Here is an 18,151-nt window from a genome sequence, read left to right on the forward strand (position 1 = left end):
AAATCGATGCAAAAGACAATGCTGCTCTCCTGGCAGCGCCGAGTGCTGCCACCACACTTACTGTCTTCTCTCACAGCATAGCTCCACGTGCACACTTTGCACTAAAAATAGGAATCTGAGGCAATTAAAGCATGCCTGCTTAAAAGGTCTGATCTGTAAATACCAACCTGTTGGTGGGAGGTCCTTGTCTGGTCCTGCAGAAGTAATGCTTTCCAAAGGACACCCGTGCTGAAGAGGCACCAAGGTGTGCCTGCTCCCGCTGAAGAAGACGTCCTCCAGGCCAAGGGGATGGCTGGCACCTTGGCCAAGCTGCACATCTGCAGGAGAGGCAATGGAAAACTCCACGAAGAACAACAAAACCAAACAGGGTTTAGCCCTTGAAATGGGGCTGAAAGCATGAGAGGAGCAAAGGCAGGGGCTTCACGGAGAGTGGGGTCTCTGAAGGCTGACAAACACAGCTTGTGCGTCTTCGGAGACGTGAGCTGAAAAACGACTGTGAGGAAGAGACTTGGGAGACTGCGAGGGGATGCAACGGGATGGTTGTGCCTGCCTGGATGTGTCTGCCTAAGAAAAAGCAGGGTTCGCGTTAGCTTCTCCCCATCACACCACCACAAACGGAGAAGGCAAAGCTCGGGTTGGAGGAGGGCACTGAAGAGTGTTACAGTAGTCAGGAAACACCTGAGCCTTTAGAAATTATGGCATTTTGACCACGAGAAAGGCAGGACTTTTTCTTCCTTTTGACCTCATTTGTGGCCACATTTTAGGAACGTGGGAGTTTCTCTGTCCATTCAGTATCGTGGTCCATCTCAGCTGGGGCTCTGCCTGCAATGAGCTCTGCGTTTTTCAGCAGAAGTTAACCCTCGGATACCCATAGCCTCTGACCATATAACAACAATAAATAGCACTTTATACCACCTTACGTCTATATTCTCTTCTGGATTTCCTTAGCTTTACGGAAGCACTGAGTAACAGCCTCTACAAGGAGGAGAGACCATGCATGAAGCCATTGCAAAAGTAAATAGCGCTGAAGGCAATAGGTCCCTAAGTGCCTCCACCACAGGTCATGAGTGCCATTGCTACCGTCACTCTGACGGGATCCTGGACCTCCAACTGTTCAGTCACTGTCCCAAGGTCACCCAGCCCATCTGCAGCATGATGCTGCAGGTTGTCACAACTGTGTGCTCAAGATGCTGAACCATGCTAGCGCCAGTTAGGTACCCCGTGCCATACTCTGCTATACTTCAATACATGCGTAATTTCATCATATAGGCTAAAACTCACTTTGGCAAGATGTGCTAGCATAGTGGAAACAGTTTACATTCCTGTTAGAAAAAAATGCAAAGGCTCATTATGCCAAGAGCCTAACTTACACCTTGCTCCCCAACAATACGGGACCAATCTAAAGTGCCCGCATACAGCACATGATCTTCAATGCTTTATTGCTCAGTCATTTCTATTTTACCCAAATGAAAAATAAAAACCCATTACTAAGCAAAAGTCTCAGGAATTTTTATGACATTGTAATGCTTCCAATTTATGTTGAAAAAGACCAAAATCCTCAAGCTGTCTGTTGCTCCTCCAGCCAGGGACGTGGAAGATGCTGCTGACGCAGCGCAGCACAAGCAATCAGACAGGGAAATGCTGCTCTGCTGGGACACCATAAAAAAAAAGGGAAGGTTTTCCGCTTGCTTAGGACATAATGGAAGATTTGAGGCAAAGAAATACAGAATGAATGCCAAATTTCTGCAGGACAGCTGCAGACGTTACATAAAATGTTTTAACTGATTTTTAGGCCTTGATACTTTCTGCCCACAGCTTTCAGACGAGCTGCATTTTAGGAAAGGAGCACTCAGGGAACATCAAGCATCAGTGTAGGCATTAACAGTCATAAACAGCTGAATATCAAAGTGTATCGGAAGGAAGAATCCAGGAAAAAACAGTTTAAAGAGAAAATATTGCATGTCTCTGACATTAAATCAGTGCTTATAGACATTCTGCAAGGTACAGCTGGTGCATGCAGAACTGCATGAAGGATAATTAAAGACCGCTAAGAGAATATTGCCCAGCTACACTGTCACTTTCAGCATCTCCCACTTGCTCTTTCCAGGACACATGTCTTGCCTGGACATCACCACTGGTATGACTGTTGATGTCCCCTGACTTTCCACTGCCGTTTTCTACCCTGCAGTAAAGCATCTCTGTGACTCCTGTGGCTGCTGAGAACACCCCACGAGTGTGCAAGAAATAAAGATGCAATGCAATTTTCCCCCCCAGCTCCTAGAGAACTGGATTATCACATTTCAGCAATTACTGCAAAAGCCCAATTTACGACAGGGCTCTGAGGGGCTCTGGCGTCTCCCTGTGCCCGGTGCAGCTCAGCCTGCATCCCGCTCTGCTTCTGCGACTCGCCTGCGAGAACAGTGCCACTTACACACTTTTTCATCAATTCTGAATTATTCAGTGAGCAGTTAATGCGCATACCATGTGAAACAGCTATCTGTCTACATATTGCTCTCGAACGTTTGTTAGCCTTAATTTGTTTGATTGGCCAAGGTGAATAGGTAAACACCAACAGGCTGAACATCCTTATCCACTCGTATCAGTATTCCCCGCGCCTCCCATTTCCACAAGCATCAAGAAAATCTCACCTGTGCAAATGCTATTGGCAAACGAATAAGCTAATGAACATTCTTTGAACAAACGCATGGGTTTATTTGAATATACGATCATGATTCATTTTTATTCCAATTTTTCTATAGCTGAATGGGAGGATGTCCTATCATGTTGGCAGCACTCTGTCGAGGATTCCTGATCTTGCCTTGCTGTGACTGTTGCTGTTATTAAATTACTGCAGCAAGAGGGGAGTCATTCAAAAAACCAAACAAATAATAAAATTAATGAAACCCAAGTGCCTAAAATGCACATTTTTCCCATATTTAGGCAAAAAATTACAGAAAAGATGGCAATATGAGAAGTTCTGTCCCATGTCGTGAAGAATTAATATTTAGCGACTGTCTAAATTCACAAAAAGTTTTTAGCATGATCCTATAGCTCAGTTTATGTACTTCTTAATTGAGAAAAAGGGCAACACTTTTTTTTAATGTATTACTTCCCATAACCACAGCACCTTAACACCAGCACTAAGAAAGATATCAGAATCTGCTAAAGGCAGGATGGAAAACGACGACTGTCCAACAAATTAGTCTCCAGCTGCATGGCACAAGTGTGGAAGAGAGCAAGAGACGCACTGGTATTAACGCGTAAAGATGAAGCCCGCCTCCAATAACCTTTGCAAACAGCAGCCAGCCCTGGGAGCCTGGCAGCTAGATTAATTTTAAATTCCTGGGGTGCCAGTTACCAATCCACAGAAGGGAACGCTGCATTTTGCTACTCAGCTGTGCCAATGTTTGAAAATTGTCTATATCTGAGAATCCACGTTTTCCCTGCATTAGTCATTACAAGTACAAACAGGTTTTTTTCTTCTTCTTTTTCCATTGACAGAAAATCTGGTGCCATTTTGAAGGTTTGAACATGCACAGTGCGGGTGTTTGTACACACGTCCTACTGGCAGACAAGCCAACAAACCCAGTGGCAGTGTCTGTGTGCCGAAGCCTTTCCAGGAGTCTGAGGACCTGCCATCACTCATACCTAAAAAAAGGCTTCAGCAGCGCTGTTCTGCACTTCACTAATTGCAAGCAGCTAGGACACTGCTTCTTTTAGGAAGCTAACAGGTAATGAGAAAAAAAAAAGTGCTTTTAAGGCAGTGCCCTCACTCAGAGCCAGAATAAACATCGGAAAGACAAGGTAGTGCATGATTTTGGGCAGAATGCAAAGACAAAAGCTGTTTCTTTTTAACAATCTGGATAATTTCCTTGGGAATGGAAACATGGAGGGCCAAGTGAAATGTTTGGAAATGGGAAAGTGTTCCAAAAGTGTGTGCAACTCGTTAAAGATGCAGCACGTTATGCAAAGGCTTTGCAGCAGCCTTGTTGTAAGGTGCTGCTGAAGAGTCCTCCCCAGCGCCCCTTGAAGAGGTCATCCACACCACCTCTGCCTGTTGCTCAGAGCATGATCTCATATTTCTAGAAATCAGAAAACTGAAAGAAAGATATGAGAACCCAATGTAGGAAAACACCACTACCACCTTGGGTCATGATCCCTTCACTCAGCCCCAAGTGGTCCATGTGAGAGGCTGCCAGCGCCCAGGGCTGGACGATCTCCTACAGAGACACTACAATGCTTGCTTGGAAATTACAACATCTATTAAAAAGATATTAAAGGTGTTTGTGGTAAGGCAGCATTTAAAATCCATTATGAAGCAAGCTTGCAATGTCTCAAAAATGTAACCCCCTTCAGAATAGAGAGGAGGAGACCTCAGCTGTGGTGCCTTGTATGGCAGGATAACTTCTTGTAGCAGGGACTCAGAAAACTGCGTTTTGCCTGCTGACAGTTCAAGCTGACTGGTTTTCATTTCTTATCCCTTTGACCAGTCTGCAGGGAGAAGGCACATTCTGTCAATCATAAATGACAACGCAAAGTTGTTTAAGTAAGAAATCGGGTACCACCATATAATTAATGGCTATAGCACAGCATAAATGCACAAGAGAGACTGCTAGTCTCTGTGGCTTGTTTGAGTCTTGGCCTTTACACTGAAAACGCTAGTCAGAAAAGATCAAGAACAATTGCATGGGGATTTTTAATCAATATCTAACCTGACAATAGGATTTGGAGGAAGATCATCCCATAAAACACATGCGGCATCGCAGACTAATTGTATTTACTTCCTATTGACCAGAGACTCGCAGGCAGAGAGCTCCATATCCCAGAAAGGTACTAAATGACTCTCAAAAAAGCAAAAATCACCCATTTGCTTCTGTGAACTAAAAAGCCAAACCTTTTGCTGGAGGTTAATGTTAAACATTGCCCAGTCTGTATCCGTTTTGGAATATGAAAGTCATTTATTGGGTGGTGTTGAAGTGGAAGACTCTGAAGCAGATGCACAAAATACCTTCTCCCTCTCTCCTGGTCTCACTAGCCCCAAATTCACTGTGGAGCTGAACAGAAACATTGTGCAGACGTTAGAAAAGCGTCATCGGTTCTTGGCCAGCTCTTTTCCCTCCAGCTGTATAACCTTTAGCACATGATCGAAGGATGCCCATTTATGCCTGGGAGATGGTGTCATGAATCACAGACCCCTATTCCTCCCACAGCAAAGGCACAACGCGTCCTTGTTTCTGAATACGGGTATACTACACTCACAACGAGATGTCCTGCATCACATTTTATAAATAGGCTCGTGAGAAATGTACTTCCCATCCACTCATCTCAATCCAAACCAATTATCAGAGCAAAGACGACGGCCTAAACGTTGACACACACCCTCCGAACGTGAATGAGCCAGACCTCAGAGTGCAGGTAAGAAGATCCTATGGTGCTGCAACGCAACTCATTAGATATCAGCTTGCTAACTGCCACAACAGCCAAGTCCAGCAATACTTTGAGATAGCACGCAACAAGAATAAAAAGAAATACAAAACTTGCAATTAAAGTTAAGAGGGGTGACCTATGAGGGGAGGACATCTGGGGGAACAAGCACAGGCTGGCCAGCCCGCAATGGAGCAGGATCTGGGGACTGCCCGTGGTCAGGGAGCACTCAGGCTATGCAACCATCGCTCAGGCTGCTGGATAACGGGTCGAAATCATGGGAAATTTCCTGATGGAAAGATGGACAAAGCTAGAAAATACTCTCCCAAAAGTAACAGAAAAAGCTTTGTCGTTTGGGAGCAAACCTCCCTAAAGGTCACAGCCCAATTTTAAGCTGGAGCTCTGAAGTTTGATTTTGCGTCATCTGTTCCTCTTGGGATCTAATAGGAAGGAGTCTGCTGTCTGCCCTGAATTTCTGCAGAAACAGGGGCCTTGCTTAACATTTACAGTCTATGTGAAAACATTTCATGAGCTGAGCTGCCCTTCAGGGACACTGGAAAACTCCCAGCACCTGTGGTGACTGTGCCCGGGCTGAGGGCTGCTGCAGACCGGTGACGACAGGGGGACCTGCGGCACCTTTCAACCCTGTGCAGTACTGGTACCTCCCCAAGCTCCCGGGGTGGCAGGTGGAGAATGCTTCCACCAAGCCCCAGCCCAAACTCCTGTTCCTGAGTAGGCAAGAGCAGATGAACCAAGTGACCTGCTGTTCCACCTGCCGTGGTCCTCTCTGCCTTCACAGGGACACCCGGGACAGATGCTGGCTGGGGAAGCACTGCCGTGCCGTGCCAGCAGTTATTCGGAGGGAATTCAGAGTTTCCTTTGAATTCTTGTGTCACACCACCCGTCACAGGCACCGGCAGAGACGGATGCTGAACAACAAGGTGAGCAGCTGTCTGCCACCCCAGGCAAACTGGACCGTGAGTTTAGAGGTTTTGCTCGGTTCGGCACACTGAACCATGAACATTTAATGGCTTCTTTAGCTGTACCTACACCCCACTCCCCCTCTTCTCGCTGCTCGCATCCAACCACGGACGCAGGTCAGGACCTTGAGAGGCTGCAGGGAAAAGTGCTAAACGTCTGCAGGATTGATGTGGTCGTGCTGCGTTTTCAGTGGAGTCACAGCTTTCCTCCGTGGAGGTGAAATACTGCTCCCACCGCTGCAGCGAAGCGTTTTCCCCTTTACACATGGCATTTATATGCAGAGGATGCAAACAGAGCTGAGATGCACATAAACATCACAGAGGACAGTGACATTTTGTGCACATTCCCTTTGATTACGTCCACGGTGCGGGCACCATCCTCTGTGGGTCACCCTTGCTCTGTGGGGCATCTTTCATGCAGCAGTGACAGCAGAAGCATCTTCTTTTTTAATATGGAAGTGCAATTGCAAAACCGGGGGGAAAAAAGGATTATTTTCCATTTGCTTCTTGAAACAGATGTCACTTTCCTCAGACGTGTTTGTTTTCAGGACTGCAGGGGTTTAATCTTTAAAACAATAATATTATTACAATATGTGTCAAATGCTGTTTTCTAACAAAAGAAAACAAATTGCTTCCACTTTGTAAGCAACAGTAACCAGTGAATAACATAAATAGCTCCGCAAACGTAGGGTTATTGGTCCAGCGAACGCCCAACCTGGGCAAACTCCCACGTGTGAACCCAAGCACACCCACCGCAGCCCAAGGAGGCCTGGAGAGGATCAGGCCACTACCCAAACCCTGCAGAAATAAGAGGAAAACTCTGCATGGCTCCTCCAGGGGCTTCACTGTGCCCACAACAGCCAGAAGAAAATTCATTGAGTGACCCCAAAAAACTCCCTTGAGACTAAACTCCCCACTGGAGGAAAGCAGATCCACCGCAAGGCTAGCCACAAGGTTCACCCCAAATTCAAACACAGCCACAGGGCTGATTTCTCTCCCTCGCCATCGCGTGCCAGTATAGCAGTTGGCTTCCCGAGCTCCTGTACCTGCCTCACTTCAGAATGGGAAAAGACAACTGAAAACCTTAAAAAAGTCTCACCTTGGCTGACTCTCTGTTTAGGGAACGTTTGAGCTGGCATCAGCTCTATATTTGCTAGAAACTTACCCAGAGAAAATATATCATACCTCTGAACAGAGACACACAACTAAGAAAATCCCCATCACCTTCAGACAAACAAAATCCTCCGAATCAATGAAACACGGGACTGCCAACCTCCCTAGCAGCAGCCAAACACAGCCCTACGGGCTCGACCGGATTACCCCCAGGAGAGAGGAATTTGTTGTCATCCTACCTGCAGAAGCCAGTAGCACCTTCTGTGAAACGTGGGGATGATGGAGGAATGGACGTAGCAGCCGTACAAGCACTAGGGACAGAAAAAGAGAGAAAGCAGAGTCGAGTTAACGAAAGAAACCATCACCTGCGGAGGCAGCGCCAGGGATGGGACCTGCAGCGTGTTATCTGCTACCGGAGGATGTAATTTCTGAAGTCGGTCCACGGCTGGTAACACACACCACCAGATTACAGCACCCCCAGATTTTTTTTTAAATGTTGTTACAGGTTACAGAATCACTCTCCTAACAGCCCCCGCTGCACCAGCACGCTGCTTTCACCCGCAGCTCAGCCACCCAGGTGCTGCCAGAGCAAACAGAGTCTCCCCACGGTGCTCTGCATCCCGACACACAACACAGACGTGGGTTTGGTTAGCTGTATTTTAATCTTTGCTTCAACATATTTTTATTTTTTAAAAAACACAACACAAACATCTCTTTTCCATAGTTTATCACCTGGGTATGGAAACTGAAAATTTAGGGTTTGTAAACTGAAAAAAATGCTGTCAGGTATGTTATCCAGCAAAATGCCAAAATACAGTTGCTTTTTTTTCCTTCTTCTTTTTTTAAATGAACTCTGCTTCTCTGATTAACCAAAATCAGTAAGGCTAAGGAATTCTTTCTGCAGGAAAAAATCAAATTTCCAGTACGTTAAAACTTTTCAACACCCCTGTCGGTTGGAAGCTAAGCCCAGTGCAAACCAAACACACAAAACTGTTTTTAATTTAAAAGATCCCGGTACAATTCCTGTCCACAAGATTTGTTTATTATTAAGAAAGCAATATTATTTTCTGACTCCACTGGCTTTTAATATAGCACACATGGGGGATGGGTGTGCGTATAATGATATATTCTCCCATACCGAAGGTGATTAGTTTTCCTTAAATGCGAGATTGCAACAGCCCAGCAATCTGCTCACAGCTTTCTTCAGATATTTCCCCTGGAAGATCACAGCCCGCGCGTTTTTTAGGCACACCAGTATTCTGCCATTACAGAAGGAAAAAATAAGTAAATCCAACCGCAGGGGATTTTTAAGGGGAATTTCTTTTTTTGTTTTACTCCAGCGACTGCATCGATTATGACGACTCTCACGATTAATGCGCTCTTCACTTGCTCACAGCCCTGTCTGTACCCTACCAGGGGGTCCTCAATGGTCCGGGGTGTGGAAATCGTCACCCAGCATCCTCCTGGCAGCAGCGGCTGCAGGACGGGATGGCCCCAGCTCTGGCCAGACTTCAGCAAGACTTAAAACTCTGTTAAGTGGGACCTAAACAGATGGGTACTGGAAAAAAATTATCACTAAATCACCATCCCAGTCATCTCGAATACCTGTTTCTGCAGATATGGATGCCACAGCATCAATAGTGATGTGAAGGTTGACGTGTGGCATCAAGGCTTTACCGGTGCTGGTGGGGGTGACCTGCGCTCAGTGCCCCGGTGACGCCGTTATCCTGCCCAATGCACCAGCCCGTGCCGGGACATAGCTCCGTCCATGCCATCCCCCCAGCGCAGGACACTGGCTGTTCGCATGAACACAAAGGGGCCGGTAAATCTTCATTTATAATCCTTCTGTCTGGAAGGCACCTCACAACCTATGAAAACACTCTGCAAGCAGCAAGCTTGCCAGCCCTGACATAGTTAGCGTGCCCTGTAACAGGGTGAGCGTGGAGGTGTGTCGTTAAATGCACAACACTTATCGGCAAGCACACGGGGAGGCTGGCGGCAGCGTCTCCTCCCCAAGATCACTGCTCGCAAGGTCAGACTGAATCAAAAAGGGTTTAAGGACTGCTAGCTGCTATCATCGAGTTATTTTTAAAATACAAATGACAAAGATTAATAATGTTTTTAAATGTGTCAAGAGTACATTCCACACACACAAAAAAGCAGGGAGGAAAAATAGATGGGAAAAAAACCCTGCAGAAAATAATCCAAAGAAAAGCTTAACATTTAAATCCCACCACTCAGCCTGGGGAAAAGCAGACGCCGTTTGTTTAAGATAATCCCTGACAGCGACTCCTGGCTGCACGGCACCAGGGTCTGCATTAAAATGTCTTTAATGTTTGGTTCTGCTGACTCAGAGCTGGTCCCCCAGCTTCAGAATGCGGCTTGGTAGGTGCAGTGTCTCCCGGTCCGACCAGCTTCCCAGCGAGGATGGGAAAGCTGGTCTGGAGCACGCTGCTGGAAGAGCCTTCGCAACAGCGAAACACCCATAGCGCCTCATGCAATACACATCAATATATACCAATATATATCAGCACACCTCCACTTGATTCACAACCCCGATTTGCTGTGAAGTCAATCGAAACTTTACCATGATTAAAACAAAAAATAATGACAAGCACCAATGCTGAGCTCCTTGTAGCTCGCTGCCTTTAGTAGGTAGAAAAGTTGCTCTCTATCTCCAGATCTGTCTCGCATATAATTCTACAGGTGTCAATAATGAATTACATAAAAGCATCCCACCTCCATGAAACTGGTTTTCAACATTTCAGCAAACCATTAAGAAAACCCTAACAGTTCACAGAATTTACAAAGCATCCAGAATACAGAAGTGATTTTTTTTTTATTTTTTCTTTTCTTTTTTTTCCCCACATGGCACGACATGGGAATCTAGTTCTGGATTGAAGTTTTGGGGCTTGGTGTTCTAACTTGGGTGGCTGGGATGAAGGAGACCCACGCGTAAGCAAGCCCCCTGGCCTCGGAGAGACAGTGGGGAACTCTTCTTCACAGGCACCGTGTGCTGGCACCGTGCGCTTGCACCAAGACATAACATGGTTGCGGAGAAATGCACTGCAGTGGGAGAAACACCCCCTGGAAACCCAGCTTTTGGACTGAAGACAAAAGGAGTGATGGCAGCAATAAAAACTACATTAATTCTCGGATAAAAAGGCATAAAAAATGTTTAAAGATATAAATAGAAACCTTAGAAATCTGAGCTTCATTGTTTTGGAAGATTTTCAAGGTTAATGAGTTAAGCGCTGTTAGATGACGTAAAATCTAAAGTTTGATAGCACGGTACATGTGGGTTTACAGGGAGAGGGTGCATAGAGGCGATTTTCCCATGCTCGGCTCCGCTCAGACCCCCTGCCTCCAACACGGGGCAGCGATGAACCCCTCTGCCTCGCACCAGGTCAGGGCCACCAAGCACCCGGTCGGCAGAGGACAGCTCGACACATGACGCTGCAACTAATCAGGAGAACGGAATTACCTCCTTGGCTGGCCTTAGGAGACAGGTAACCAGGGCACACTTAATGCCTTTAGCTAAAGGAGTCTTTAAAATGAATTCTTGCTTAAAACAGGCAAAAGGGGTTTCATTAGCTGGGTTTTCTTTTTTTTTTATTTTTTTGTTTTTTTCTCTATCGGGGAGGTAGAAAATGCGCAGGCCTGTGTGTCTGTGGCTATGTTAATGCTGGGCTGGGCGCTCAGCCAACGCATTAAGTGAAATCGAATTCCTGAAACCAGCTTTAATCAGCAGATTTTTAAGGTTAGAATGACTCTCTCCTCTGGAAGGCTTGCCAAGGTTAATTTTGTCCTGAGCAGGCTGAATTAATGGGCTGGACAGGGGAGAACTTTTTTTTTCATGACTCTCTTTTAAGTTTACAAAATCTCCAGGAGAAAAGAAATGGCATTTCTGAACCATCTGAGGAGAAACGCCACTTCAGCAGCTTATCGATTTCTGTTTTGAGAACAGAGGCCGAGACGTGAGCGGCTGCCACCTCCCACGGGAGCCATGCGGCATGGGAGCCGGCACTAGCCTGTCCCCCGGAGAAGCCCTGAGCGGCACTGGCTGAGGGACATGGACACTGGCCCACAGGGATCGCTCCCGTCCCCGCTGCTGCGGCGGGACAGCGATGCCTACGGCAGCGGTGGCAGCACGGTCCAGCACTGCAGCATTGGTTCCTGCAACACACGCCACATTCGCCTTTCGGGGAGGGGTGTGCTTGTCCTTGCAAATTACACGGCTTACAGAGCTGGAGGGTGCACAGAGCACAGACTTTGTCCTGAAGTCCTGCAGTGGTGGGGGATCCCTCTCTGCACTGACAAACCAGCTGGGAGCAACGACCCACGCGGATCCCCTTGAATGCGAAATCCATACCTGCCTCCACAAGTTTGCGTTTGTAAGCATCTTCTTTGCTTATAAACCATGCTGCTCCCGGAGAGCCAGGCCCTGCCAGCTCCACTTCATCTTGCACCTTTTTAAAATCGACGGATAATTAAAGAGAAATGGGCCTTCTCTGGACAGAGGGGGAGAGTTGTGCAATTACAACTGCCTACCCCTCCATTTATATGTAGTCCACACTTTGCATTATCAAACTTCTGAAAACTGGAGGGGGGGGAATCAAAGTATTAGTAGTTTTTTTTATCCCGAGCTCCTTAAAGTGATTGTGGCTTATTTAAAAATAATACAATAATGCTGAGGTGTTCTTCCTTAACAAGAACACCTTGGGAATGAAAATAGGAAAGCAAGAGAATAACAAATTCAAGATAGGGTTGGACAGGCTTTGAAATTCTTCTCCCCGGTGAGTTACACCTGTGGATATTTTAAAAAAAATAAAAACCGCCTAGAGTTTGTTCAGATTTTCACACTGAATGCCCAATTCCCTTAATAAGAAGCTAAATCAATCTTTAGAGAACAAACCACGTAAGACCTGTGGCTCTAAATTATTAAAATATACTCGAGTAATTTTATGGTGTAAGGCTTCAAGTTCCAATACCCCAGCAGCCTGCAGACATCACAAGCAGGATCCATACAGGTTATTTTGGAAAAAGGACCGTGCCCTCTGCCTGCGGGCTTATGGGGAGGCAGGAATGGACCAGGCCCCTTGCTTGGCACCACAGGCTCCTGCCATGGTGCCTTTCCTGAACAGCAAACCCCTGAGTGCCTGGCATCAGAGATGTCCCCTTCCTCCCAAGGGGCAGCTGTGTCGGCATCCCTCTTTCCCTGCCAGCCAGTTTTTCAGATCCTCCTTGTTTCTTTTGGAGAGGAAAGAAGAAAGGGAGGAATGAACTTGCCAGGAAAGGGCACACGTTCCCTGTGCGAACCCTAACAGCTCGGGATTTGCACTGAAATCCCTAAACAAATAGTCTTTTCAAACGAACATGGCAACAGCAGTAAAAAATGCCCCAAATAATGGAATCTGACTACCAGACAAGTGAAATCCAAAACATGGTTTAAAAAGAAAAAAAGAAGAAAAAAAATCATGAAATCATCAAAGTAGGGGATGTGAAATTCCTTATGAAAAGGCTCCTACATCAAGCAAACGCACCTGCAAAAGAAAAGGCTGCTGCCTGCAGCCACCTGAGGCGTGGTAGGAGCTAGAAGCCCACGTAGAAATGGCCACCAAATACCCCAAGGAGTCCAACGCAAGGGAAGCCTCAGGCCCCAAAAGCTGCCTGGGCGTGTGCCCCAACACGTGCCGGCTTCTGCTTAGTCCTCTGCTCTGCGATGGCATGATGAACAAAGGCAGGCACATCTCTGGAAGCTGGTTCTGGTGCCAATTGCCCTAAAATTGAGCGTAACATTTCCCGTGGCCCACAGGAGGAAGTCAAAACCCCTGGTAGGAACATAATCCCGATGTTTAACAAACCAGGGACAGGGACAACAACTGCTTCAATGGCCTGTGACACCGATAGCACGGGAGGATGGAAAGCCACCGCTGCAGCTCTTAGCTCTTGTGGTGGCATTGAGCAGCGTGCACTCAAGTCTAGCACCTAATCACATCCCCGTTACACCACCGTACTGTGTGGTATCTCCTTCTGTAATTACACCGACGATTTCAGAGCTCCTCCACCAATTTCCATCAGGGAATAGCAGACTGCTTGCAGCGGCAGCACTGCTACCGTGGATCAAACCTCCCGGGAAAGCCAAATGAGGCATTAGCTTCATTCTTCTCGTCATCCTGATGATAGGGTACAGGTCTCCTAAATTAGCGGCTCGCTCTGAGCCCAATCAAGCTCTGCTCTTACCCTCAGCCTGCCCGTTACCTGGGCAGCCACGCACCGCCCCAGGAAGGGTACAACGCAGGAACTGCAGCCGTGCAATAGCATGCAGGCTGCATTTGGTACAGATTTCTCAGACATAGAAGGGAAAATGGAAAAGCAGCTTGTAAGTTCTCATCTCTGCATCCTTCAATACAGTAACCTACCTATGTTTCAGAGATACCAGTCAAAATGCAACAATAAAACCCACTCTGCCATCCCTATCACAGACATTTCCATCATCTGTTCATATAGATACCACTGTTATCGAATTCTTTTCACCAACTTTTTCATATCCCAGCAAAGACAGTATCCAATCTTCCTGAAACTGATTTCTCTGGATTTCATACAAATAATGATCAGACAAATTTGTTAGCTGTTTGTAGTAATACATTTGTTTTACATGTAGGAGTGATTTTCCGTCTGCGTCTGTAACAAGTACCCACAAAATTCTCTGCTGATCTTCTCCGACAGGGCAGAGCAAGGTTGGAAAAGCAAGGCAACTGAAAACCGTGAGTCTCTAACGTGAGCTGCCTCTCAGCCACAAAATTAGCAAGCATTGGGGAAAACCCTCAAATTTTATGTGTGTCACCTCTCTTTTCAAACAGACCTGAAGTAAGCGCCCTCCAAGATCGGGTTATCTTGTAGCAGATGGTCCTTCCTTCAGGACAGGGATGCTAAAGCCACGGACACGTTCCAAATCCATTTAAACATCAGATTAGGCTCGCCCCTGTCAGCCGCAGGAGCTGGGAGACAGCAGCGGCTCCCGCCTGCTCCATTAATCAAAATTCAGTGAGAAAAGCCAACGTGCTACTATAAAACCCCCTGACTTGATGCCAACACCACGCACGGGGAACCTAATGCCATCGGTCTTAGTTTTCCTCCCCCAGCAGTGAGATGTGGCTGGGGCGGGGGGAGCAACAATAGAGGCTTGGCCAACCGAGCGGAGAAGCAGGTTTTTGACAACTCTTACAGGGCAAAGTGATGCACAGTGACATGACATTGACGGGGACGCGACAAGAAACCGACCTCAACGTTTCTCTGCACAGATCAGCCCCAGTTCAGCTTTTTAAAATAGGGAGGTGTAACCGTGGCTGAACCCTGCAGAGCCAAGGAATCACCCGGGGGGAGGGGACAGGCGGGCGCCACCCGGAGGTCTTATTTTGATCTAAAAAGGGAAAAGTGTCATAACATAGGGAGGCATCCAAAACTTCCCGTTACTGCAGCAAATCTTCAACTAAAACACTGCTAAGCATGTTTTCACACTCCTGACCTTAGTGAAACACAGACATTAGACAGGTTTGGATTTTCCTCCAACGTTTATAGATAGTAACTTTGATTCAGCAAAGCACAAAAACGGTGCTCAGATCTCAGTGCTGGACTGATCTGCACTGCTGGCAAAGTTTGCCTTTTATCAATGTCAACAAAAATTAAGCAATTGCTTATAGTTTGCCAGTTTGGGCAAGGAGTCCCTACGTACTGACAGCAGATCTCAAAAACCATCTTAAAATTTCTACGCAGTTGTAAAATCCCAGAGAACCTGACCCTTCATTTTTGGGCTACAGCTGACACAGCTGCAGCATCACAGTGTACCTCTTTGCAGCATCGGGCCACTGGCCGGCGCTCAGGCATTCAGCCTGGTGCAAGAATTTTGGTTGTAATACTATTGGCTCTTTTTCTAACGTGTTTCAAACCCTCCTGATGCCCTTGATGTCACCAGCAGTTATACCTAGATAACGGTTTCTGGATTGAGCCCAGGGATCTCATCTGATGGCTAATCAAGGGAGGAGAAGTTACTGCAGCCTCAAAATCTAGAGCCAAGCTCTATTCGTTGCAGGACCTTGTCACTTCTGGTAGGTTTTATTACCAAATATTGTTCTGTTTACCTCAGGACTTGTTAGAAAGCAATTTTTGAAATGTTCAATATTTAATGAATTATTTAAATGTTTAATGGGTTCTTTTTCAAACCCTCTTTTCCCTCTGTGGAGTTCTGAAGTCACTGCAAGGATTGCGGGTTTTAACTTTCTTACTGTTAGAAATGATTCTTCTAGTGACATTGGCTAATTGGCAGAAATCCACACATATGGGTACCGATCTTCGGTACCCCAAATTCTAAAATTTAAATTTTATGCCTGCAATCCCACGCTGTATGCCTGACAGATGTCCCTCCACCCTCCCAATCTGATCCTCAGACCTTTCTTTGTCATAGTCCCGCCGCACAGACTATGGCTCTTCACCTGAAGACTTCTCACTCAGATCCCTGAGAACGACTCCCGCTTTGGCACACTTTGCTGCGTCTTCCTTACACGCAGGAAGGAGAGCAGTCCCTAGAAAGTGAGGTATTTTAGCATCTTCCCTTGATTTTTCCAGTGAGTGCTATTTCCTTTAGGTCTGGTCTTTAGACTCTCTATGTATTATGTTGATGCATGAAAAAGAGATACGCTGAACTGTGTTACCTGTTTGATACTGAAGGATAGCGACATTTCCTCTTTAACACGTATGTGGTTTTTTCCCTAGTCCAAAAAACCCGGGTCTGGGAATTTGGCGCGCTGCCGTTGCTGAGGTTCGCTGCACAGGTGGCACAGGGAGAGGTGCCTCGTTGGAAAGAGGACGGAGACTCGGCGGTTCCGCCTCGGCAGAAACTCCTGCTGGGTTTCCCACCTTCCCCGTTAAGACGCTAATGGTGCGCAGCCACTCTCCTCGCAGGAAGGGGCTCGGTAACCAAAGCCCTGCGCACGGCCTCGTGCAGACGTTCAAAGCCCGTTGCACAGCCGGGCACCACGGAATTCTTTCCATCAGACTTGCCACAAAGGAAAAGTTATGCAGAAATATTATTACGAATCCACTGGGGCTGTTCACGCAGTGGGTTAAATTATTATAATAATAAACAAGTTGGTAACAGCATTTTCCAGCCTGCCCAAACCTCTCTTTTCTATACCTGATCTTTATGCTGGTAGCCTGTGTTTTCAGTAAGAGCATTTACTGGTGCTGTCCACTGGCTATCGAATCCTCTGGCACTTACCCATTGATCTCCTACCTGCAGCTCAAGAGCAAATTGAAGTCCAAGGTCAAGCCTTTCTGCAGGTTGTTTATGTCCTGCGTAAGCCCCTGCCTTTCCTGTCTGAGAGAGCCTGGCCGTGCACCCAGCCGCTGACCCATTCGCCATTTCTGGGGAGGCCAGGCAGGCACAGGCAGTGTCAACGCAGAGGAATTTGCCTTCCTGTGATGGCGAGAAGCATGTTGGCTTCCTGACCTTCCACCACAGACTAAAACAACACCGCAGCACGCTACGCGCCAGCTATCAAACTCTTAATTTTTTATACTGGTAATTCTTTTAATAAGGACTCTTTAAATATTTATGAAAAGAAATGCATGAGGCCAGTTCAACAAGAAGCGATAGCTTTAATCTCAGCATGCTCTGCAGCAATCCTGCCTGCTGCTCTGCAACAAGAGAAACGACTTGCAGAGCCACCTAATTCCCCAGCAGTGAAACTCCAGCCCTGCTGCAGTTGGTGGGAATTTTGCCATCGGCTGCAACGTGGCGAGGGTTTCAACATCTTTCCTAAGTTACCTAAACCACATCCTGCATTAAGTCACAGTATGAAAAGCACAAGGCGCTGTTTCTCCAAAAAGTGAACATTGGACAGCGTCTCTACAAGCGCAAAATTTGATACGAATTTTCTGTTATTTGCGATGCTGTCAACTGCAAGACGATTCAATAGGAACTGCCCACGCTAGTCTGCTCTTTATTGCTCAAATTGGTATTAGCCACACACTTGCAATTGGGTTATCCTTGAGTTTTGACTACACCTAACCTCATAAAATCTTTCATGAATTCCAGAGGAAGCAAAATCCACAGCCCAGTCCTGCTGTAGGATCATTGGTATGCAGTCCCACACACCCACCTGCAGTAGCTGCCTGTTCATAAATGCATATTTCTTTATTAATATGGGGATACTTTAATCCCAGTCTAATTCTACCTTTAGGGAAGCCATATCCCGAGGCTGCCAGGAGCTAAAACCCTCCAGATGCAGTGGTGTAATTTGTATTCAAAGCAGCAGCTCTATCTGTCAACATGTTTGTCTCCCCTATCTGCCAACTCTTATTTATAATCCCATTCAGATTAATGAATGACAGTAGTTCTCATCACAAGAAATTTGATTAATCAATTTAAGTGCTTAATCACCCTGGGCTGGGTGAGAACTGTATGGGAGGGATGCTGCCTGGATAGGGACAAAGTTGTGAGACGTAGGAGGAAAACGTCTCAGCTTTCCCTCAGGAACAATTCAAGGAGGGAGCGTGCACGGGATCCTCAACGGGATTATGAGCTTTCCAGGAGCTGAAAGTTTCCTTAGGGCAAGCGGTCACGGCCAATTAGT

At 46.6% G+C, this 18,151-nt stretch overlaps 1 protein-coding gene across 1 annotated transcript in view; it reads right to left on the minus strand.

Moving 5' to 3' along the window:
* The window catches only part of CAMTA1 (calmodulin binding transcription activator 1), a 250,618-nt gene that overhangs the window by 137,917 nt on the left and 94,550 nt on the right, over positions 1-18,151 (minus strand). Inside the window, exon 3 of the mRNA XM_019470737.1 lies at positions 7,757-7,828. Within this exon, the coding sequence (XP_019326282.1) occupies positions 7,757-7,828 (72 nt within the window). The remainder of the gene's footprint in view (positions 1-7,756; positions 7,829-18,151) is intronic.

This window comes from Aptenodytes forsteri, unplaced genomic scaffold, assembly GCF_000699145.1.
Source record: "Aptenodytes forsteri isolate BGI_AS27 unplaced genomic scaffold, ASM69914v1 Scaffold16, whole genome shotgun sequence".
NCBI lineage: Eukaryota > Metazoa > Chordata > Aves > Sphenisciformes > Spheniscidae > Aptenodytes > Aptenodytes forsteri.